Source organism: Gracilinanus agilis, chromosome 3, assembly GCF_016433145.1.
Source record: "Gracilinanus agilis isolate LMUSP501 chromosome 3, AgileGrace, whole genome shotgun sequence".
Classification (NCBI taxonomy): domain Eukaryota; kingdom Metazoa; phylum Chordata; class Mammalia; order Didelphimorphia; family Didelphidae; genus Gracilinanus; species Gracilinanus agilis.
In genome coordinates this window covers 29,004,281-29,027,793 of record NC_058132.1, presented here as the reverse complement: position 1 = coordinate 29,027,793, position 23,513 = coordinate 29,004,281, and the positions used below count along the sequence as shown (strand labels likewise).

General features: G+C 42.4%; 1 protein-coding gene and 1 pseudogene across 3 annotated transcripts; both read left to right on the top strand.

The window, feature by feature from the left end:
- Positions 1–2,416: 2,416 nt before the first annotated feature.
- Positions 2,417–3,689, top strand: LOC123243034 (annotated as a pseudogene).
- A 14,651-nt stretch (positions 3,690–18,340) lies between these two features.
- Positions 18,341–21,875, top strand: PRODH2 (proline dehydrogenase 2). 3 transcript variants are annotated; one of them, XM_044671204.1, is made up of 10 exons: positions 18,341–18,585; positions 18,734–18,927; positions 19,073–19,208; positions 19,314–19,400; positions 19,487–19,567; positions 19,703–19,870; positions 19,973–20,139; positions 20,248–20,358; positions 21,329–21,414; positions 21,635–21,809. In XM_044671204.1, the coding sequence occupies exons 1-10, from the start codon at positions 18,400–18,402 to the stop codon at positions 21,718–21,720; spliced, it is 1,302 nt and encodes a 433-aa protein (XP_044527139.1). In that variant the 5' UTR covers positions 18,341–18,399; the 3' UTR covers positions 21,721–21,809. The 3 variants fall into 3 exon arrangements, with proteins under 3 accessions (XP_044527139.1, XP_044527138.1, XP_044527140.1); XM_044671203.1 differs by having other exon boundaries at positions 18,354–18,585; positions 21,630–21,875; XM_044671205.1 differs by lacking the exon at positions 19,703–19,870 and having other exon boundaries at positions 18,354–18,585; positions 21,630–21,875.
- The last annotated feature ends 1,638 nt before the right edge of the window (positions 21,876–23,513 follow it).

The window sequence follows — 23,513 nt, the reverse complement described above, 5'->3', positions numbered from 1 at the left end:
TCTCGATCATATCTCTCTTTTTGGGCCCCTGCCTTCTGTCCCACTCAAGTTCTGTGATATCTGTTAAGGCTACTCAGAGAGTCCATTGGCTAATTAGATTTTCTTGAGAGTTTGATTAAGAAATTACATTTAATATATATAGCCCCCAGCAAGGGACACAAATAGGCAATTTTCAGATAAAGAAATCAAAATTATCAACAAACACATGAAAAAGTGTTCTAAATCTCTTATAATTAGAGAAATGCAAATCAAAGCAACCTCACACCTAGCAGATTAGCTAACATGACAGCAAAGGAAACTGGTGAACGTGGGAGGAGATGTGGCAAAATTGGGATATTAATGCATTTCTGGTGGAGTTGTGAATGGATCCACATTCTGGATGGTAATTTGGAACTATGCCCAAAGAGCTCTAAAAGATTATCTGCCTTTTGATCCAGCCATAGCACTGCTGGGTTTATATCCCAAAGAGATCATAAGGAAAAAGACTTGTACAAAAATATTTATAGCCATGCACTTTGTGGTGGCAAAAAATTGGAAAATGAGGGAATGTCCTTCGATTGGGGAATGGCTGAAGAAATTGTGGTACCTGTTGATGATGGAATACTACTGTGCTCAAAGGAATAATAAACTGGAGGGATTCCATGTGAACTGGAATGACCTCCAGGAAATTGATGCAGAGTGAAAGGAGTAGATCCAGGAGAACCTTAAACACAGAGACTGATACACTGTGGTACAACTGAACATAACAGACTTTTCTACTAGCAGCAATGCAAGGATCCAGAGCAAACTAGCCACACTCAGAGGAAGAACTGTGGGAGTAAAAACACAGAATAAAAACAACTGCTTGATCAGTGGCCTGATGGGAATATTATTGGGGATGTAGACACTAAACGATAACTCTAGTCCAACTATCAATAATATAGAATTAGGTCTTAATCAATGATACATGTAAAATCCAGTGGAATTGTGCGTCAGCTATGGGGGTGGGGGGTTTGGGGGAGAGGGAAAGAACATGAAACATGTAACTATGGGAAAATATTCAAAATTTAAATTAAAAAAAATATATATATATTCCCCAGAGAATTTCATTTGTTACAGGAGGCAAGGAGGAGAAGGAATTCTGAGTTCAGAAAAACAGTAAGTATGCCATTTTAGTTATCACAAAAATCATGTGAAGGGGAATAATGTGCAATGAGCCTACAAAGGCAGGTAGGATGTGAAGGGTCAAAGACACTGAGGTGCCCTTGAAGGTTCTTGAGCTGGAGAGTGATAGGGTCATATTCATGCTTTATGTGGAGGCAAACTGGCTGAGAAAGGGAAAGTCCGGAAGCTGGAAGTCTAATTAAGCTATTGGAAATTCCCCTTCTGGGAGTCAAAATGGCAGAAAAAGGAGTGCTCCCAGCTCACCAAACCCACTTCCAGATAATCTCTCTCTCTCTCTCTCTCTCTCTCTCTCTCTCTCTCTCTCTCTCTCTCTCTCTCTCACACACACACACACACACACACACACACACACACACACACACACACACTGCCTCCCAACGAAGGAATCCTGGAGCAGTGAGACTCACAGAAGACAGTGTGAAGTAGAGCTCTCTATCCAGAACAGTGTAGAGGGATAGCAAGGAGAGCCCACATCACTGGGGTAGGAGGGGAGAACAAAGTCAAGTTTGCCAAGGTGGAACTCAGGCACAATCCAGTACAAGCTACTGGGAAGGAGTAAAATTGGGTTCAGCCTAGCCTCAGGAGGAGAGAGCAGAATGCAACTTGATACAGTGTGGGCAGTGGTGGGAGGAATGAAGCCCAGCACAGTTCAGGGGTAGTGGATTCTAACTCAACCCTCAATGAGGGCAGCAATGAAAGGAATGCAATCTAACAGGGTCCAGCTGCTGCTGTAGAACGCAGAACCCAACACAATCTAGCTCAAGTAGCATCTGGATGGAAAACCTGCAGGCCTCCCTACAGCGGCCAGCTGGCCTGGCCCCACAGAGTGCTCACTCCACAGGACCCAAGATGCAGCTGGGTGGACCCCAGACATTGGAAATGACCACAGTGTGAGCTTACAATGCTACTTCTTCCATCCTAGGAGCAGAGTTTCAGTATATAGGTAAGGTTCCAATAAAAGCACACCCAAATGAGCGAAAAACAAAGAAAAAGCCCGACCCTGGAAAACTATTTCAGCAACAAGGAGGAACAAAATGCAGGCTCAGAAGTGGATAGCAATGCAAAAATGCAAATGGATAAAGCCTCAGTGGAAAATATGAAGGGATGTCAGGTCAAAAATGAATTTCTGGAAACAATAGAGGCCATGAGTGCAGAGCAAGCCCCCACCCCCACCCCTTCACCCTCATCCCCACCTTCACTGCACTGTGACCCCGGGAGCTCCAGGCCCCTCCACCTGTCATTTTATCCATCAGCTTCTCCGCCCGCCATGGCTGACAAGGAAGCCTTTGATGATGCTGTAAAAGAACAAGTGATCGAGGAGTATAAAATATGGAAAAAAAATACTCCTTTTCTCTACAACTTGGTGATGACCCATGCCCTAGAATGGCCCAGCCTGACTGCACAGGAGCTTCCAGATGTAACAAGACCCGAAGGGAAAGATTTCAGCATTCATTGACTTGTCCTGGGTACACACATATCCGATGGACAGAATCCTCTTGGGATAGCCAGTGTACAGCTCCCCAATGATGCTCAGTTTGATGCCTCTCACTATGACAGTGAAGAAGGAGAATTTGGAGGCTTTGGCTCAGTTAGTGGGAAAATTGAAATTCAAATCAAGATTAACCATGAAGGAGAAGTGTTATATGTTATATGTCCCAGAATCCTTGCATCATTGCAACAAAGACTCCATCCAGGGATGTCCTTGTTTTTGACTACACCAAGCACCTTCAAAACCAGACCCTTCTGGAGAGTGTAACCCAGATTTGTACCTCCGTGGACATCAAAAGGAGGGCTATGGGTTGTCGTGGAACCCAAATCTCAGTGGACACTTGCTTAGTGCATCAGATGACCATACCATCTGCTTGTGGGACTTCAGTGCTGTTCCAAAGGAAGGTAAAGTAGTGGATGCAAAGACCATATTCATGGGACACACAGCAGTAGTCAAAGATGTTTCTTGGCACCTCCTCTATGAATCTCTCTTTGGATCAGTTGCTGATGATCAGAAGCTTATGATCTGGGACCCAAATAATACTTCTAAACCGAGCCATTCAGTGGATGCCCACTCTGCCGAAGTAAATTGTCTTTCTTTTTAATCCTTATAGTGAGTTCATTCTTGCCACAGGATCAGCTGATAAGACAGTTGCATTGTGGGATCTTAGAAATCTGAAATCGAAGTTGCATTCCTTTAAGTCTTATAAGGATGAAATATTCCAGGTTTGGTGGTCTCCTCACAACGAAACTATTTTGGCTTCCAGTGCACTGACTGAAGGCTGAATGTCTGGGACTTGAGCAAAATTGGGGAGGAGCAGTCCCCAGAAGATGCAGAAGATGGCCCACCAGAATTGTTGTTTATTCATGGTGGTCACACTGCCAAAATATCTGATTTCTCCTGGAACCCAAATGAGCCTTGGGTTATTTGTTCTGTATCAGAAGACAATATCATGCAAGTCTGGCAGATGGCTGAGAACATATACAATGATGAAGACCCTGAAGGAAGTGTGGATCCAGAAGGACAGGGGGCCTAGACGTGTCTGCATTGGTGCTGATTTTTAGACTCCCCTCACTTCCCAACCTGAGATTGACTTAACACTGGTTTTGAGACAGACATTTTTTTGTTCAGACATCCTTCTATAGGCACCTGTTAACCCAGACAGTGAGTGTTCTCACTCTTAACTGAGGCAGGGGGGAGGGAAGGAGGGCTTGACTCAGCAGAGCCACACACCCATATTTAATTTTTTTCCCTGAGAACTTTTTATGAACAAATCCAGCTCAAAAATCTGATTTTAGCCACAGAAAATGGACTGTGAGTGTTTTCTTTTTCTTCCAAAGCTATAACTGCAAGTTTTTCAGGCTAATTTCACTAAAATTAGGATGAAATAGGATTTCTATCCAAATGAGAAGTGTGAGCCACTGAGGTATTAGCACTGTAAGATGTCTGAACTGTTTCTCTTGTTTATAGAGAAATCCAGAGACTAAAATTAGCATGGCCAACCTTCTAGGCTACCCTTGATGGTTTCCTCTATAACCGGTCAGATTTTCTTAGTGAAAAAATTTTTTGTTATATTTAATTTGGGTTTTCCCCTAGTGACTGTTTAATGTCACCTTCCATTTTTCATCTGATGGGGGTGACAGCCATGTGAAATGTTTTGTAGCTGAACCTGCAAAATATCTTTGTTCACCTTCTCATATAGTTTTGCTCTCTCGTATATTTCTTGAGCTATTTTTCATATTATTTCTTTGTTTTCTGCGAATTTTTCTTTTAAACTTGGGACCAGCTTATAAAGAAGGTATATGTTCTTACCTGATAGATGTACCCCTGGTAGACTGCACAGTAATCTGAAAACAGAGCAATTGGTAGCTGACATGCTTTAAAATTAATTCTGAATGGTATTTTTTCTTTTTTTCTTTCTTTAAAAAAAATTTTTTAAACAAACCCCACACAAACAGAATTAGTCCATGACCACTCATTTTCTACTATGTCTTTTGGGGTAACTTGTCCAACCAGCAGCCCGTTACCGTCCATGATTAACTGTAAGTACTTATGATGGAATAAATTGTTTTTCTACATAAGAAAAAAAAAGAATTCCTGGAAGAGCTATAAAATATGACAAAACAAATAGGAGAAATAGAAGAAAAGCTGAGAAAGGAATGAAAATATCAACTGCCTGGCAGAACACCAAAATCTTATCCCTCAACTTTGCACAAGCCTGGGAACCAAAAGCCCCTACCTACAAAGCCAACTTTCTCAGGATCATCCAACGACTGGATCCAAGTAGCACAATCTGAACCAAGAGAGATAATCCAGGTTACATCATCCCAGACAACTACACTATAAGAGACTGACCCCTTCTCCACTCAGTGGAGGCTCTGCAGCCATCTTTGCTGGAATTGATCTTTTTCCTACACCTCCCCCTTATTCTCCCTCTCCCCTCCCCCCACCTTCTACTGCCATTGGCCTCCCATCTCCCTTTGCCCCCTTTTCCTCTAAATAATACTTTGCTATATTACTTCACTCTGGTTTTATCTGTCTCTGGGCAGACCCCCTGTTAATGAGACTGAAACCTAGAAAAAAAATTGCTAAAGAAAATAACTCCCCCAAAAAGGAAGTATAAAACCTCAAGCAAAAAAATGACTCACTAAAAATTAGAATGGGACAAATGGAAACTAATGATGCCATAAGACATCAGGAAACAATAAAACAAATTCAAAAGAATGGAAAAATAATAGAAAATCTGAAATTCTCACTGGAAAAAAACTGACCTAGAAAATAGCTCCAGGAGAAAAGGCTATGATTTAAAAAAGAGCCTGAACACCATATAGTACAAGAAATTATCAGAGAGATCTGCCCTGATGCTCTTGAACAAAAGGAGAAAATAGAAATTGAAAGAATCTACTGATTACCTCCTGAAAAAAGATCCCAAATTTAAAAGTTCCAGCATTATTGTAACCAAATTTCAGAACTTTCAAGCTAAGGAGAAAAAAAAATCCCCCCAACAATTAAAATGTTATTGAGCCACAGTTACGATTACACAGGATCTAGCAGCTTCTATATTAAAAGCCTGGAAGGCAGAAATATGATATCTATAAGGCAAAAGATCTACAACTGCAACCAAGAATCAGCTACCTAGCAAAACTGAGCATAATGAATATTTAATGAAATAGAGGACCCGAAGTATTTCTGATAAAAGACCAGAACTGAAAAGAAAATTTGAAGCCAAAAAAGAAGCATAAAGATAAATGAAGAGAAAACTCAAGGAACTCAAGGGAATTAAACTAAATACATTCCTACATGGCAAAGTGTTAACCAGGATACTTAAGATATCTATGATAAAAGAGATACTTCAAATACTTAAACTACTTAAGAACTTGAGGTACTCCAGGGAATCAGTGATATCAAACTGATTACATTACTACATAAGAAAGTGATAATTAAGATTTTTAAGATAAAAGACACTGAAGATACTGAATATACTTAAGAATTTTATCACTATTAAAGCAGCAAGTAGGAACACATATGGAAAGATATCAGTAAGCTGATTTTGAGGGGATAATATAAAAAAATTAGGGGATAAGAAAAAGGAACACATTGGGAAAAGAGAAAAGGAGAGGAAAATAGGAGTAAATTATCTCTCATGATGAGGTGTTTAAAAGTCAATATAGTGAAGAGGAAAATTGGTGGGGTAGTGGGCAATGCTTGAAACTTTCTCATCAGAATTGGCTCAAAATGGGAGTAATGTCCACTCTCAGTACCCTATAGGGAAGTAAGAGGGGGAAGGGAATAAGAAAGGTGGGAATGGACCAAAGGGAGGGTGAACTAGGGTAGTCAGTAACCAGAAGGAAGAAATTTGTGAATAGAGAAAGGCTGAAAGAAAAGAAAGAAGATAAACAGGAGAGAAATAAGTTGGAGGGAAATACATAGTAATAACAACTGTGAATGTAAATAGGATGAATTTACGCATAAAACAGAAAAGGATAGCAGAGTGGATTAACAGCTAGAATCCCACAACATGCTGTCTACAGAAAGCACATTTAAAGCAGGGAGATACACACAGAATAAAGGTAAAGAGCTAGTGCAAGAATATATGATGCTTCAGCCAAAGTTAAAAAAACAGGGGTAGCAATTATGATCTCAGACAAAGCAAAAGCAAAATTTCATTAATTTAAGGAGATAAGACAATTTCATCTTGAAAAAAGATATAATAGACAATGAAGTAATATTAAAACCAAACATATATGAACCAGATAGCATTCAAATTCCTAAAGAAGTTAAATGAGTTATAGGAGGAAACAGACATATTAGCAAGGAATATTAACTTTCCCCTCTCAGAACTAGATAAATCAAACCAAAAAATAAACAAGAAAGAAACTAAGGAATAGAATTTTAGTAGCCCAAAGAACCTATATTAATATCTCTGACTATCTGAACCTAAGACAAATTTTCTGGAGTATAGGAATAAATGAAAGGAAGAATAACATGAAACTGGTGTAGAAAGTGGGCAGCTAGGTGGCTCAGTGGACTGAGAGTCAGGTCCAGAGATTGGAGGTCCTGGATTCAAATTTGACCTCAGATACTTCCTAGCTGTGTGACCCTGCGCAAGTCACTTAACCTCCATTTGCCTAGCCTTTATCACTCTTCTGCCTTGGAACCAATACATAGTATTGATTTCAAGATGAAAGGTGAGGGTCTGAAAAAAAATTGGAGTAGAAAAATAGGTGGGAGATTGGGAAAGAATTTAAATGCCAAAGAGAGGAACTTGTGTTTTCTCTTAGAGGCTTCAGGTTATTTAGAGAATATTACTTACCTCTTGACAGAGATTATTGATAATGTTCAGAAAGATACAAGTTAACATTTTAGACATGGTCACAGTGTAAATTTGTTTTGCTTGACTATGCTTTTTTGTTATAAGGTTTCCCTCCATTTTAAAATGGGGAAATGGGATGGAACAATCCTAGCAATAAAAAAAGAGTGCCCCTAAAATATTTTAATGCACAAAAGAGAATGGAAGGAAATTTCAAGGAGCATGCTTTGGCAAAGTAACGTTGAATTTATTATGTACTTTTTTTTTAAAAGCAAGTGATTACTGATTGAGAGCAATTAGTCCACCAAGCTTAGCTTTTTAAAAAGAATTTTACTACTTTTTATATACTCGTTTTTATATACAATCTTTTTGATTTCTGCTTGCATAAATCTAAGTGCTACATGTTTAAATTCTGAAAAAAATATCAACTAAAAACATTTGACAGCTGTATGGAAGTTTGGAAAGGTGAGAAAGTGAAGGCAGAGAGATCATTTAGGAGGCTCTTGCTACAGTTCAGGTGATGAAGACCTGAATTAGGGTGGTAGTTGTGCAAGTTGAGGAGAGGATGATGAGAGATATGTGGTGTAGGTAGAGTCCTTAGGACTTAGAAACTAGATATGGGAATTAAGGAAAAGGGAAGAGTTGAGGATTATGTCAAGTTTCCATGACCTAAAAAATGGTGGTTCCTTCAAGAAAAACAGGGTAGACAGGACGAGGAGTAAGTTTAGAGATTAAAGATAAAGAATTCTATTTTGGATACACTGATTTTGAGAGGCCTATGGGACATCTCAATGAAGATGCCAAACAGGAAACTAGTTATGAGGGATGGGAACACAGGAGAATGATAAGATCTGGATATGCAGATTTGGGAATCATCTGGATAGAGATAACTGAACCCATGAGAGCTAATGTGATCCTAAGGAAGAATAGAGAGAGAGAGAGAGAAGAAGGGGATCAGGAAAGAGTTCTTAGACTCATCCATTTATAGGCAATAATACATGAATGATGATCTAGCAAAAAGGATAAAAAGGAGAGGCAAAATAAAACCAAAAGAAAGCAATGTTCAAAAAATCCTAGGAGTATATCCAAGAAGGGTTGGTCAGCAGCATCAAATGCTGTTGAGAGGCCAAAAAAGCAGGAGGACTAAGAAAAGCCATTGTAATAAACAATTAGGAGAATATGAGGGACTTTAAGAAATTTCAGTTGAGTGGTGATGGAGGGAATAAGCATTTATTAAGTACCAGGTATTGCTAAGTGCTTTACAAATATTAGCTCATTTGAGGGGATGTCCCTTGATTGGGGAATAGCTGAACAAATTGTGGTATATGATGGTGATATATGATTGTGCTATAAGGAAGGATGAACCAGATGATTTCTTTAGGAACTGGAAAGACCTACATGAACTGATTCAGAGTGAAAGAAGCAGAATCAGGAGAACATTATACATAGTAACAGGAACAGTTGGCTAATCAAATGTAAAAGACTTTACTACTAACAGCAATGCATTGATCCAGGACAATTCTGACACTTATGAGAAAGAACGCTATCCACAGTTAGAGAACATGATTTATCACTTGTTTATGTGGGTATATGATTTAGGGTTTTGGTTTTAAAAGCTTATTTTATTACAAAAATTAATAATATGGAAATAGGTTTTGAGCAAAAAGCTTAGCTTTTTAAAAAGAATTTTTTTCTTTTTAATACACATATAATAATACACATATAAACCAGTGGAATTGCTTGTCAACACTGGGAGGAGGGAGAAAAGAGGGAAGGGAAATAACGTGAATCATGTAACCAAAGAAAAAAATTTTTTTTAATGTTTAAAAAACCCTAATAAATATTAGCTCATTTGATCTTTACAACAATCCTTCAAGGTAGGTGTCATTTTGATCCCCATTTTATAGTTGAGAAAATTGAGGTTAGGTGACTTGCTCAAAGTCACAGAACAAGTAAGTATCTGGAGTTAGATTTTAACTTAGGTTTTCATGGCTAGAAGCCCAGGACACTATTTGCTTTTCTGAAGGCCAGTTTGCAAAGGATCAAGAAGTGAGCAGAATGTAAAGAAATAAAGTAAGATGAATATAAACAAATTCCCCCCTGAGAGTGGCAATGAAAGGAGAAGATATAGTTTGAGGGGATAGCAAGGCTGAGAGAAAAATTTTGATGTCTTTCCCATTGCCCCTAGGATAAGATAAAAAATCCTTAAATTGACATTAAAGATTTTCCACAGTTTAGCTAGAGCCTATTTTTCTAGCATTATTTCAAGTAGGGTAATATGGTATAGGAAAGACTATTCTACCTGGAGTCAGAAGATCTAGTTTCAAATTCTGGATCAACCATTACTATCTGTGACATTGAATGAATCAATTAAATAAATCTTAGAAAGCAGTTATTAAACACTTATAATGTGCAAAGCACTGTGCATAACACTGAGAAAAAGACAGTCCCTGCCCTCAAGGAGCTCACTTTTTCTTTTTCTTTTTTTTTTTTTTTTTAAACTCTTGCCTTCCGTCTTGGATACTGTGTATTGGCTCCAAGGCAGAAAGAGTGGTATGGGCTAGGCAAAGGGGGTTAAGTGACTTGCCCAGAGTCACACAGCTAGGAAGTGTCTGAGGCCAGATTTGAACCAGAGCTCACTTTCTGATGGGTCATATAACACAAATGGAAGGTTTGGGCTGCAAGACAGGAGGAAAGGTCCCATGGTCCTTGGGGTGAACCAGCAAAATGGCAATTAAATAAGATGATACTTTTTCTTTAATGTCACTTTTGATAAATTTGATTTCTGATTTGGCAATGTCAAGAACTTTGTTGGGCAAAAATTTTTCTTGCAGCCTTCAATAGCTGTGGCATTAGCATCTGTAAACAGAAGCGGCTGCCAGGCTTCAGCTCCATAGGGTTGCTTCCTAGAAAGATGGTTGTAGGCACTGTACTAGAAGCCATGCTGTTTCCAATGGGTCTTGGGGCTCAGGGCTCTGGGTTGTTTCCCCTGGGGTCTGAGGGAAGATGGTGGTCAAGGTTGTAGGCAGGGTTTGACTGGCCTGGCACATGCTAGCTTCTGTCTCTCCTTTGTATGAAATCACAGAATGTGAGAGTTGGAAGGGACTTTGATGGCCATCTAGTCCATCATGAAAAGAATACACACTATAACATATGTGACATGTGGTTGTCTAAGTTCCGTTTGAAGACTTTTAAGGCCGGGGAAGCCACCACTTCTTCAAGTAAGCCATTCTACTTTTGGACAGCTCTATTTGTCAGGAAGTTTTTGTTGTTTTGTTTTGTTTTTGTGATATAGAAGAAGGCTGATCTGTTTCTCCTGTTGTATCAGGGGATTCTCCTTCTGAACCAGTATGAAGCTAAGAGGGAATGGCGAGTGTAATGGGCCATTGGTTGATGAGTCCAGTCTTTACAAGCATGTACAGAATGCTCAGCTGATATAATTCCCACATGGACTTTGGAACATGTGTAGACATTCTATAACTAGTTCTGGTCTGCTAACCTCATGATGAAAGGGCGCCTCTTCAATTGGCTGTAACTTCCTAGACAGAACTGGGGATATATTTAAAATGGATTAGTTGGACTCATTTCTTTTCTTCAGCCCACTTCTTTCTGCCTTCTAACCTGCTAGCTCCAGTGAGAAAAGCGTTTGAAGGGTTGATGCCAAGGGCTCTCCCTAGCCAATGTTGACCTGTTGTCCATGAATACTGGTTTTGGTTCTATGGAAGGATATTAAAAACCTATTTTTAGTTCAACTGAAAGTATTAAGAAATAATGCCTCTCCACCCATGCCATTTCTTTGCCTCCATTTTTTAATTTTAGGTAAAGAAGGTTGGAGGCTATGAACTTGTCTCAAAAGGTAACGAGAGTGAGTTAGGAACAGGTTCAGGAGTGGAGACCATTCTGAGATTTGTAGTCAGTATGAGACTCAGAGAAGCAACCTTTGAGACCCAGCTCTGCAATATTTCAAGTTGGCCAACATTTCATTAACACTCACTTAGTAGCAATGATAAATTCAGACCTCAACTTAGTAGGCCTGAAACTGCATTGTTTGAGCCACTCACTCAGAGACCAAGGTGGTAGAGGAACGAACCAGTGGGCCCAGAAATTATGGCTTGTACTTCTGTTCTTGCTAAATTTTTGAGATAATTCATTAAAAATGGAACTAGGATGCAGGTAACTGATGGCTAACAATGGGGGACCACATCAAGGTATGGGCTTTAGCCAATAACATTAGAGAAGAGACATCCTAAGCCCTTAGGGCTATGTCTAGAAACTATTCCCCCAACACTCTGAGGGAAGAGATGTAGTCAGCTAGCTCTGGAAGAGTGAGACCACAGAGCTTAATATACTGCATCAAATCTAAATTTGATGCTTTGCAGCTTCCATCCATTGATCCTGGTTTTGCTCTCTGTGGCAAAATGGAACAAATCTAATCCCTCCACAAGATAGCCCTTAACACTGAAGGCAGCTATCAGTTCCATCAACCAAATCTCATAAATCATGGACTTTTAAAGCCCTTCTGATAATTACACTCTAGGACCAGGTCTGACTAAAACAAACACAGTTGTTGCTTTTCCCTATTCCTAGAAGCTATATCCCACCCCCTTAATGCAGCCTAAGATTGCATGTCTTTTCGTGGCTACCATAGCACATAACCAACATGTACTGATTTTGTAGTCTATTAAAACCCTCAAGGAGACAGCTGAGTAGCTCAGTGGATGGAGAGCCACGCTTAGAGACAGGAGGTCTTAGGTTCAAATCTGGCCTCAGATATTTCCTGAGCTGTGTGATCCTGGGCAAGTCACTTAATGCCCCAATACACAGTATTGATTCCAAGACAAAAGGGTTTAAAAAAATCCCCTCAAATTTTTTTCTGAACAGCTATCTCTCCATGTCTCCCCATCTTCTATTTGCGAGGTTGCTTAAATTTTAATTTTATATTATTGTACCCAAGTACAAGACTTTTAAATATATCTTTAACTTCATCTTGTTCAATTCAGCCCAATGCTGATCAAGTTTCTTTTGGATCCAGATTCTGTCAGTCACTGTGTTAGTTATCCCTCCCAGCTTTGTTATCTGCAAATCTAGTAGGCCTATCATCTGTACTTTTGTCCAAGTTAGTGGTAAACATGTTAAACAGCACAGGATCAAGTATAGATTCCTAGGGTTCTTCACTGGAGATTTCTTACAGTGCTGATATTGAATAATAATTACTCTTGGAATCCAGCTATCCAACCAACTCTGCATCCATCTGAATGTCATCATCTAATTCATATTTCTACATCTTCTCCCCAAGTATGAGATGCTTGTTCAAAAGCTTTGCTGAAATCCAGGTAAACTCAACCCTATAGCATCCTTTCCAAAAAGGAAATGAGGTAGTCTAGCATGATAGGTTTTTTTTTCTTCCAATATTTAAAAGTTACATGTAGAAACAATTTTTGACAATTGTTTTTTGACATTTTAGAATTCAAGTTTTCTCCTTCCCCCTGTCCTCTCCCCAGTCAGTGAATAATATATGTTATATCTGTAATTTCATGTTGTAAAATTTTCATAAAATCCAAGACTTAAAATTTTTTGAGAAAAATTTCAGGAAAAGCAGCTCATCAACTTTTTGAATCAAGAAAGGGAACTGTTTGAAGAAAGTGCCATAAAGAAATCTACACTGCATCAGAAGATCCAGAATGAACTTTGGGATGTAATTGATTGAACTGAAGGGGGTTGAACACATTTATTCTGAATGTAAACTTGGCTTTTTGTCAATGCACCTACCAAACATTGGTTTTGCTCTCTCTTTTATTTCCCTCTTATTTCCAATTATTGTAATTTCCTCTTAGAAAGTGCAATATTGTATAAACCTTTGGCTAGAAGATCTTTAGAGGGATAAGCTGTTATGTTATATATGTTATGTTATGTATATGTTAAATGATTCATTGGAGAGACTAGTCTCCCAAAGAATCACAGGGAGGATTGTGAAGAGTGAATCAAACTCTGTCTATCAATTAGTGACTTTTAAGTTAATCAATCAAAAACTAAGTACCCCTTCTTAGTACCTTACCAGTCACTAAGTTTGAGAGTTCACAAGTTACTTGCTAGAGTAGGTGACAACTCCAGAGGCCACTGCAGGGAGGGACTCCCCCTACCACCCCACACCTAGCAGTGCTAGGCAAATTGAAAGACTGTGATTGGTTCCTATAAAATGAGAAGGGGCAGGAAGACTATAAAAAGTCCTGAACTTCCTGGCCAAAAGGACTTCTTGAATCTTCTCCTTTGGACTTCTTCTTTGGAGGACAGCTCCTTGGGGCTTTTGGACTCTGACTTCGACTTGGAGCTTTGGGCCTTTTGACTGGAGTTTTCGGCTTCAGGACTTTGACTTTCGGCTTTGGAGCTTCTTGGAGTCAGGAACTTTGTTGGGTTCACTGCTGCCTCAGTGAGCTTAGCTTACAAAGGGTTTTTCTGCATTGGGACCTTGCCTGGATCCTGCTGGGCTTGCTGGTGAGTGACTAGGATTCCCATGTGGAGATTGGAACTCTGTCTGCAAGCAAGCTTCATTTCCTGAGATCAGCATTTAGGGTAGGCTAGGCAGTCTCCTTACCTCTTTTCCCTTCCACATTTTCCTCTTTTTACTAATATTCCAATTAAATAAAATTGCTAAAAGTTGCTAATAGTTTTCCTGACTTAAGGGTTAATAATTGGTGACCACTTTTTATAACTCTCTTATTATTAATTCAAAATCCCAATTTAACTATTATAATGTAGTACATATTTCCGTATTTCTCATGTCATGATAGAAGCCACATATCACAATAAAATATAAATCTCATGAAGGAAATATAGAGCAAGATGGCATGCTTCTTTGGCTATGGAGAACATTTTCTTCAAGTGTCCCTTGTGGTTATCTTGGAGATTTGCTTTGCTGATAATGGTTTAGTTCTTCATAGTTGCTCATTGTATAGTATTTCTATTATTGTATACATTGTTCTCCTGGATGTGCTCACTTCACTTTGCATCACTTCATATAAATAAGTCTCTCCAGGTTTTTCTGAACTCATTCTGTTCATTGTTCCTTATGTAGTGCAATAGTATTCCAGTACCACAACTTGTTCATCCATTCCTCAAATGGCTGAAAACCTCTTAGTTTCCCATTCTTAGTCACTAGAAAAAGAGTTGCTAAAACTATTTTGGTACAGATAGATAGGTTCTTTTCCCTTATCTCTGATCTCTTTGGGATATAGATCTAGTAGTGATATAGATGGGTCAAAGGGTAGCCCTGTGAGCCTGGTTCCATATTGATCTCCAGAATGGTTGTTATCAGTTCACAGTTCCACCAACAGTGTGTATTAGTGTATTCTTTTTTTTCACATTCCTTTCAACATTATTTTCTTTTTTGGTCATGTTAGTCAATCAGGTAGGTATAAGGTGGTATCTCAGAGTTGTTTTAATTTGTACTTCTCTAATCCATAGTGATTTGGCACATTTTTTTTTATATGACTATAGCTATTTTTTAGTTTGATAAGTTTTTTTTTTAACTCATACTTTCTGTCTTAAAACTAATACTATGTATTGGTTTTAAGGCAAAAGAGCAGCAAAGGGATGGGGCAGCTGGGTAGCTCAGTGGATTGAGAGCCAGGCCTAGAGACGGGAGGTTCTAGGTTCAAATTTGGTCTGAGACACTTCCCAGCTGTGTGACCCTGGGCAAGTCACTTGACCCCCATTGCCTATCCTTACCACTCTTCCACCAAGGAACTAATACACAGAAGAGTTTAAAAAAAAAAAAATATATATATATATATATATATATATATATATAAAAGAGCAGCAAGGGTTAGGCAATGGGAGTGAAGTGACTTGCCCAGGGTCACATAGCTAGGAAGTGTCAGAGGCCAGATTTGAACCTAGGACTTCCTGTCTCTAGGCCTGGCTCTCAATCCAGTGAGCCACCCGCTGCCCCGTGCATGATAGATTTTTGATGAAACCAAACTGGTTCTTTGTAAATCTATTTTCCTTTCTAGATGTTTGCCATCCATATCTCTAATGATCCATTCTAGAATTTTCCCAGGGATCTAGGTCAAGTTTACCAGTCTACAGTCTGCAGACTCTGTTTTCTTCCCTTTGTAGATGTCAGGCCGTTTGCCCATTAGTTTGGAGGTAACTCTTCCATTTTTCATGATTTTGCAGAGATCACTGAAATCACTGAAAGTGGCTCCATGATCACACTTTCTGGGCCTTTCACAGCCCAGGGATGCTATTCATCAGTGCCAGCCTCATTTAAGCTCACTGAGAGCAGCGAGGTGCTATCTTGCTATCTCCTCACTTGTCTTGTGTATCAACTCCCTGTTAGTCACTTTTTGTATTGTCATTTCCAGTATAAAAGTCACTCTCCTTTGCAGAGAAAAACAAAATGAGAAATGATCAGCCCTGCTTTCTTTCTGCCATCATTATCCTCATCCCTTCCATCCTTAGGTCCTATCCTTTCACTTTGATCTTGGCCCACCCCCCCACAATATACAGTAATGGGATTCAATTGAAGGAAATGGGCCCGAAGACTTCTAAGATGCTTTTCAGTTCTAAATATATAGACTTACGTGACACAGGCTGTCTGTGCCCTTGGTGGGTATTCCACGTGACAGCCGAGGTGTTGCCACAGAAAGAACCGCCCATACTTGGCTCCTTTTCTGCTTTCTGCATGCTGAGAAGCAGGTTCTCACTTTATTAGCTAAGTAACCAGATGGCAACACATTCAGTCATCCAGTCAAGTGTTTTCATCCGCATATTATCTGGTGTGCATGGACAGGCTTTGCCAAAGGCCGCAGGGTCTTCCTTGCCTTTCCCAGGGCACTGACTTACAAGCCCTCAGACTACTCTGAATAGATACATGGCTTGGATGTGCAGGGCTGGCCCCGATTCAGTTTTCAGAACGTTGGGCATTGCTCTGAAATATCAAGTATAGCGGGTGGCTGATCGGGAGTTCCTTCATCGACTTAGTCCCTCTAGTCCACTTGTGAAATAATACATTTCAGATTTGAGCATTTGTAATTTGGATGGGTTTGGGGCAGAAAAAAAAGCCTTTTTAAACTTTGGAGTGGCCTCACGTGCAAAACATAAGAGCCTTCCTCCCCTTACTACTCCCCCGCCTCCCCATACATAAAATTATAGAAATCTTGGTTTGGCTTTTGCCTCTGACCACCATTTCCCAATGTACAGGCAATCCACAATGTGGTCATACACTATTGTACAAGGAAATAAGATGCTGGTTAAGAGTTAAGTGGTGCAGGTTCAAATCTGGCCTCAGACACTTCCTAGTTTTGTGACTCCGAGCAAATCACTTAACCCCAATTGCCTAGCCCTTACCCCTTTTCTGCCTTGGAACTAATTCACAGTTATTGATTCTAGGACGGAAGGTAGGGGTTTAAAAAAAAAAAAGACTTAATTGGCCGAACATAGCTTTTTTCTTCTGCCCTCCAAATTGGATGGTGGAAAGATTCTTCAAGGAGAAAGGAAGAAAAGACCCAAGGGTTTGGGGAAATGTACGCTGTCAGACATTTTTCTTTCTTCTAGTGGCTTCCCAGTCAAAACTTTGGGAAGAAGGCATTACTCCATCATACACCCACAGTATCCCCACCTTCCTAAATTCCCTGCTTAGGCCAGGGAAAATCTGACCCTCCATCTGCAGAAATCCTTTCCACTAAGGTGTAAGGCTAAGGCTTCCTAGATGAGGATTTCTCTGATCCTCAACCCTTAGCTGTTCGTTTTCTTTCCCTTTCTCAAATCAGCTTGTCTTCCATTTAGAACACATTTGACGTTTCTTTCTCACCCCCTGCCCCTAGTAGAATGAAGGACAGGGAACGTCTTTCCTGGTATCCTCAGTATACACTGGAAGCTCTTGATAAATGTTGTGTTGAGCTCCTGTGACCCAATCTAAGTCTAGAGATTCCACAGTACCACCACAGGAGCTCACATCCCACACTGGATGGTAATTAGGTACTCAAAGGCCCCACCAAAGCAGCACTATAAAGCCCCACCGGACCCCACACAAATAGCTCTTATGACCCTTGGCCCCAAGACTACAAAATCACAGTGCTGGGAACCCAATCTGAACCCATAATTACCTCTCCATGATTCCATCTTCCCCAGTGAACGCAGCCAGAGACCCTATAGCAGTGATGGCAAACTTTTTAGAGACCAAATGCCCAAACTGCAACCCTCATGCTGCATGTGAGCCCCTAAGGGAGGAAGCATTCCCACTGGGCTGCTGGGCAGAGAGCCGGTTATGTGAGAAATGTCCTCAAGTGCATGGGGAGATGGGGAGGGGAGCAGCCCCCTCCAGCACACTCTGGCACTCATGCCATGGGTTCGCCAACACACCCCTATAGTGACAGTCTTTGGCCTGATATCAGCCAGAAGGAGTAGAGTTTGTTTTTCCTCTTTTTCTCCTACCATAATATTTGGGGTCCAGGCTTTTCATTCCCCCACCATTCTTACTGACTTACTTAGCAAGGTGACTAAAGATGAGAACAGACTGTTATGAATGGTTCAGAATTAAGGGTTTTTCCTCAAAACTGAAGCCACTCTTTCCTAAAAAGTAAGACTGGGGCAAAGATGGGGCATATGGTTAGCTCTAGGCCTGTTCTCTAGTCCTATGATCTTGCAATACTAGCTCAATCCAGTATAAAAATCTGGGAATATGCTTTTCAGAGCCCCTAATAATTCTAGGTTTCCTCCCCTGCCCCCCATCCCAAACCTGAACTCTGCCCCAAGTCTGGTTAATGAGTTACCCATCCCCTTACCCGCCCACCAAGGAGCCACTGACCCTAGCTATGTTCCCCCCCCAAGTAAATTGGTCATATGCCACCCAAAAGGCGGGGAAAGTGGGTTTTTGGTCCCATTGATTGCCTTAAGGTTCCCTTCCTTTGAGACTGGTACTTAGAAGGCAGGCAGAATGCTCCGAACCAGCCGAGTACTGCTATCTCGGGTTACCTCCCCTTTGCAAGGTTCAGGAGCCCAGGGGCCAATTTTACGGTTTGATGGGGAAGCTTTTCGTCTAAAAAAGACAAGGGAACTAGTTCGGGCCTTGTTGGTGCTTCGGCTCTGTGCTTGGCCTCCTCTGGTCACCTATGGGTTAACAGTAAGTATTCTCCAGTCCTGACCCCCATGGGAAGAATTATTTAAGGTATCCTCAATTCTAATATAAGGCATTCTAAGGCACTTCTGTATCTAAGGGAATTCTAAAATATTTTCCAATTTTAATTCTGTTTTTCCTTCTTATCACCTAGCTTCTGTCTTGGTCCCAGAGGCTCCTGGGCTCCCGGCTATCTGGGGCACTACTTCGGGCTTCAGTGTATGGGCAGTTTGTGGCTGGGGAGACAACTGCTGAGGTGCAAGGCTCTGTCCAGAGACTTCAGGGCCTCCGGCTACGGCCACTGCTGGCTGTGCCCACTGAGGAGGAGCCGGGGACAGATCGGGGAGGGTAAGAACATGGATCAAGGGAGGGTGAAATGCAAGACGAGAGTAAAGGGAAGGTGGAGACAAGAGAAAGAAGCTTTTGGGGGTGAGAAACCTGAAAGAAAAGGACCTGCAGGACCTTGGCAACTCAGGTTCTCTTTGGTCTGCAGAGAAGCCTGGTATGAGGAAAACCTCAATGCTATGTTGCACTGTGTGGATCTGTCCTGTGGGCCCCCAGGATCCCCACCACCACAGCCTGCCCTCATGCAACTCAAAGTGACAGCACTGACCAGTGCCCAACTCTGCGTAAGACACCCAAGATCTGGGGGAGAACTTGGGGGTTGGACCTGAATTTGAATCCTGAACTATGCACCCCTTAATTCCCCACCCCACTTTTGCTGCCCATTTCAGAAAGAACTAACACTCCGGCTCAGGGAGCCTGGGACTGCCAGGGAGCTAAGCCCTGAAAGGTTTGCTACCACCATGGAAAGTGGTAAGGTGAGGCTCTCCAAACACCCGTTATCCCCAAAGTATTTGTGAACGTCTCCCTGAAGGCCCTGAATCTAAGCTCTGCTCTCCCTCAGGACCTTTCGATTTCCAGTCTCAGCCCTGAGCAGAACCAGCACCTCAGAGCTTCGCTGAGCCGCTTCCATCGCATTGCCCAGGTGAACCCCAATATCTACTTCAGCCCCAGTTCTTCCAAAGGTGCTCCCCCTCATTTCAAACAAAGCCCTCAAATCCCCTACTCCATTCCAGAGCCAGAGTCCAGTGACCCCCATCTCTTTTATCCTCCTCCACAGTATGCCCGGAAGCAGGGTGTGAGGCTGCTGGTGGATGCAGAGTACACCTTTCTGAACCCAGCACTGACCCTGTTCGTGTCTTCCCTGGCTGTCCGTTGGAACTGCCCAGAGGAAGTCGATAGGGATGGGGCTCCCTGGGTGTGGAACACCTACCAGGCCTATCTCAAGGTAACAAGCAGCTTAGGGAAAGGGAGCCGAGAAGCCCCTCGGAGTGGGTGGGGAAAGACCCCCGGTCTCTTACGTCCCCTGCCTCCTGTACTACCACCTCAGGACACTCATGAGCGGCTGAATCAGGCAGCAGAGGCAGCAGAGAGAGGAGGTCTGGCCTTTGGGGTGAAGCTGGTTCGTGGGGCATATCTGGAGACAGAGCGGGCGCTTGCCCAGCAGAGCGGGACAGCAGATCCTACCCAGCCCAACTATGAGGACACAAGCCGAAGGTAGGCAAGAGTGGGGCTCCCACAGAAGGGAGTGAGGGTAGAGACATGGATTAGGTTTACCATGGACCAGTGACTCCCATACCTTCCCTCCCATCCTCCCTCCCCCAGTTACAGCCGATGCCTGGAGCTGATGTTAGGGCACGTTAGCCGCCGGGGCTCACGATGTCAGCTCATGGTAGCGTCCCACAATGAAGAGTCTGTGCGCCAGGCAGTCAAGCGGTAAGGCTGGGGCCAGAGGAGAGGGGGAGCCTGGGGGGTATTCTTAAAGAGGCAGGAAAGGCCAAAGAAAGCAAGCACAAGATGATGAGGGGGTTAGAGATGCAGAGACTATCCGAAGCAGTGCAGAGCTTTTTAGAGGTAATCGTTTCAATTCCCGTATTTAGAAGGGAGAAAAGCAAGTCCAAGGAGGTTCAGTGATGTGTCCAAGATTCTCAAGAGGCAGTTGCAGATCTGAAGGATTCAGCTGAAGCCTGATCTCCTCTTGGGGCCAGGAGGAGAGGGATTCAGAGCTGCAGGAAAAGGAAGTGGGTCTACTGTCTTGCCCTATGGGCTCTCTTTTAAGAACTTTCCCTACCTAACCTTACACCAAAATATTTGGTGTAGTGGAAAGAATGCTGGACTGACATAGCCTCGGGACTAACTTGGGTACAAATTCTGCCTTAAACACTTCTGATTCCTTGTCTGCAAAATGGGGACACTACCTGCTGTACCTAACTCAAATGAGTACGAGTGCTATATAAATCCTGCTCTTTGGTTTATTAACTTTATATATAACTTTTTGTAATGAAAAGGTTTTTCAATTTAACCAACGTTATTAGTGACCATTCAGTGTGAGGCTACTCCTAAAGCAAGAGAATTTCAGAGGGAAAAGAGAACCACAAAAATGAAAGGATCAAGAAGAGCTTAGCGCAGATGAGGGAGATGAGAGAGGGAGTGTATTCCAGGTATGGGGCCCAGGCACCTAAGCAAAGGCACAGAGCAGGAGATGGGAGATGGACATGTCGATGATTCTATAGAGAGTGGGAGCACTAGGAACAAAGACTTGAGAGGAGGGTGAGGGCTTTACATGGCAGGCTAAAGAATTCCTCCTCCCTTTCAGAGGCCATCATGAATCAAGCACAGAGCACTACACACAGCAGGCACTTAAATGTTTATTGTAGAGCATTAACTTTGTTTTCAAATGCCATAGGATGTCAGATTTGGGGATTCCTCCAGATGGTGCTGTTTGCTTTGGACAGCTGCTCGGCATGTGTGACCATGTCTCCCTTGCCCTGGGTATGTGTTCCCATTAGACTAGCCTGCCCTCGATCCCTGCTCTCATGGGCATAATTTTCAATCTAATAGCCTTCTCTCTTCCCTTCTCCGTCCACAATTTGAGCCTGCCCTTGGTCTGTAATAGTGAAGTCAAGATGAGAGGGCCATTATCTGTGGGGAAGGAAGCATGAAGGAGAAGGCCAGTCCCCATTCCCCCGATATCCTCTCTTACCCAGGGCAGGCTGGTTACTCCATCTACAAGTCTATCCCTTATGGTTCTCTGGAGGAGGTAATTCCCTACCTGCTTCGTCGGGCCCAGGAGAATAGAAGTGTGCTTCAAGGGGCGAGGAGAGAGCAGGAGCTGCTGAGCCAGGAGCTTCTTCGGCGTTTGTCCCGCCGTCCTTAAGACGTCACATGTTCCCGCCTCGTTTCTGGCTTCCCCTCTCCCCACCCTGATAGCTGACATTAAAGGTCTTGAAGAAAAAACCACATCTATCTGTGCTATTTGCACTTGAGCCTAGGAATTGCAGTTTCCTGTTAGATCCTTTGACTACTGGGCAAGCAACTATGAGTTTCTGGGCTTCAGTCCTTTCATCCGCAAAATGAAGGGATTGGACCAACTCGCCCAGGAGGATTCAGGCCGAGACACTCTGTGGAGACCCTGAATTGGGAGGGAGGATGCCTAGGTTTCTCACGGGGCTGAAAGGAGTTCATTGAGGGGAAGGTGCCCCACTCCCTAAGCCACTTTGTCCTGGGAGGTCTCTGAAATGGGAGCAGAGGATGAGAAGGTGCCTTGGTATCCAAGACCTGTTAGGTCATCTGGGGAGGGCTGGGCTACAAGGCTGAGGGAAGCTTGTCTTGGATTTTAAGCTCCTCTATAGGGCCTCTGAGTGCAGAGCAAACAGAGGCAAGACTCTTTTGGCCTTTGAGTCCTTCTGTGGGGTGCTTATGGATTGGGGCTCTAAGAGTAAGACGCCTAGAGTCCTACTTTGGGGTCTCTTGCTAAGGAGAGCCTGAAGGGAAAGGCACCTATTGAGCGGGTTTTTAATTGGGAAGCAGCAAGTAAGAGAATACCTTGGTCTTAGTGCCTGAGGGTATGAGGTATTTCAGAAGGAAACTTTAATGAGGGGTAGGAAATAGGGGAACATTTTCATCTCTGAGCCCCTCTGAGAATTGACTGGGGAGCTAATTACTGAAAGAGCTGTTTTCCTTAAGAGGTATCTGATTGAAGAGAAGCCGAGGGGAGGGCCCTTTTGTGAAGTTTGACTGGTGGAAGGCTGAGGGATCCCTCTATAGAGATACTCATTGGGATCCCTCTGTTGGGTCTTTGGAAGATACCCCTCAAATTCTGAAATCTTTGGGGAGAGGCTAAAGGGAATCCCAAAGATTCTCTAGGCAGATGGGTACCTCTGTTGGAGTCCCTGATGGGGGAGGCTGAGTTGGTATCCCTTGATCTGTGGCCTGGTTCTCTCCGGGGGGTATGTATGGGTATGGGTCCCTCAGACTATAGGCCTGAAGGAGAGGCTGGGAAGGATCCCTGGGTCTATGAGATCTTGGGAGAAGGAAAGGGGGCCCTGTGGAGTCTTGAGTTGCTGAGGTAGAATCCCTTGAGCTATGGGGTCTCTGAAGAAGCTAAAGGAGAGTTGTTTTAAGGGAGCCCCAATCTGTGGAGTCTTGAAGGGGGTCCTTTGTTTTACAAAGTCTTTTTCAAAGTCCTCAGACTAATGGGTCTCTGGGAGGGTAGAAAGTGCTTATTCCTTGATCTACGAAATCTTGGGGTGGGATGAAGAGAATCCTTCACTTTGTGGAATCTCTAGAGGATGGGGGGGGTCCCACAGTATAGATGATCTGAGAAGGTTCTATGGTTTCTAGTAGATTCATATCTGGGGGAAAGAGTTCTTAAGTTTGTGAGATCTGTGGAATCTGGGTGGGGGTTCCTCAGTGTTAGGTCTGGGAAGATACTTTGGTCTCTGGAGGTGTGAAGAGGATCCCTTGGTTTTTAGATTGTGTAAGGGTGGTTCCTAAGTCCGTAATGTCTGTTGGTCTCTGAAATGGGGTCTAAGAGCTATGGAGTTTGAAGGTCTCTGTCTTTGGGGTCTGAGAAAGGGTCTGGAGTAAGG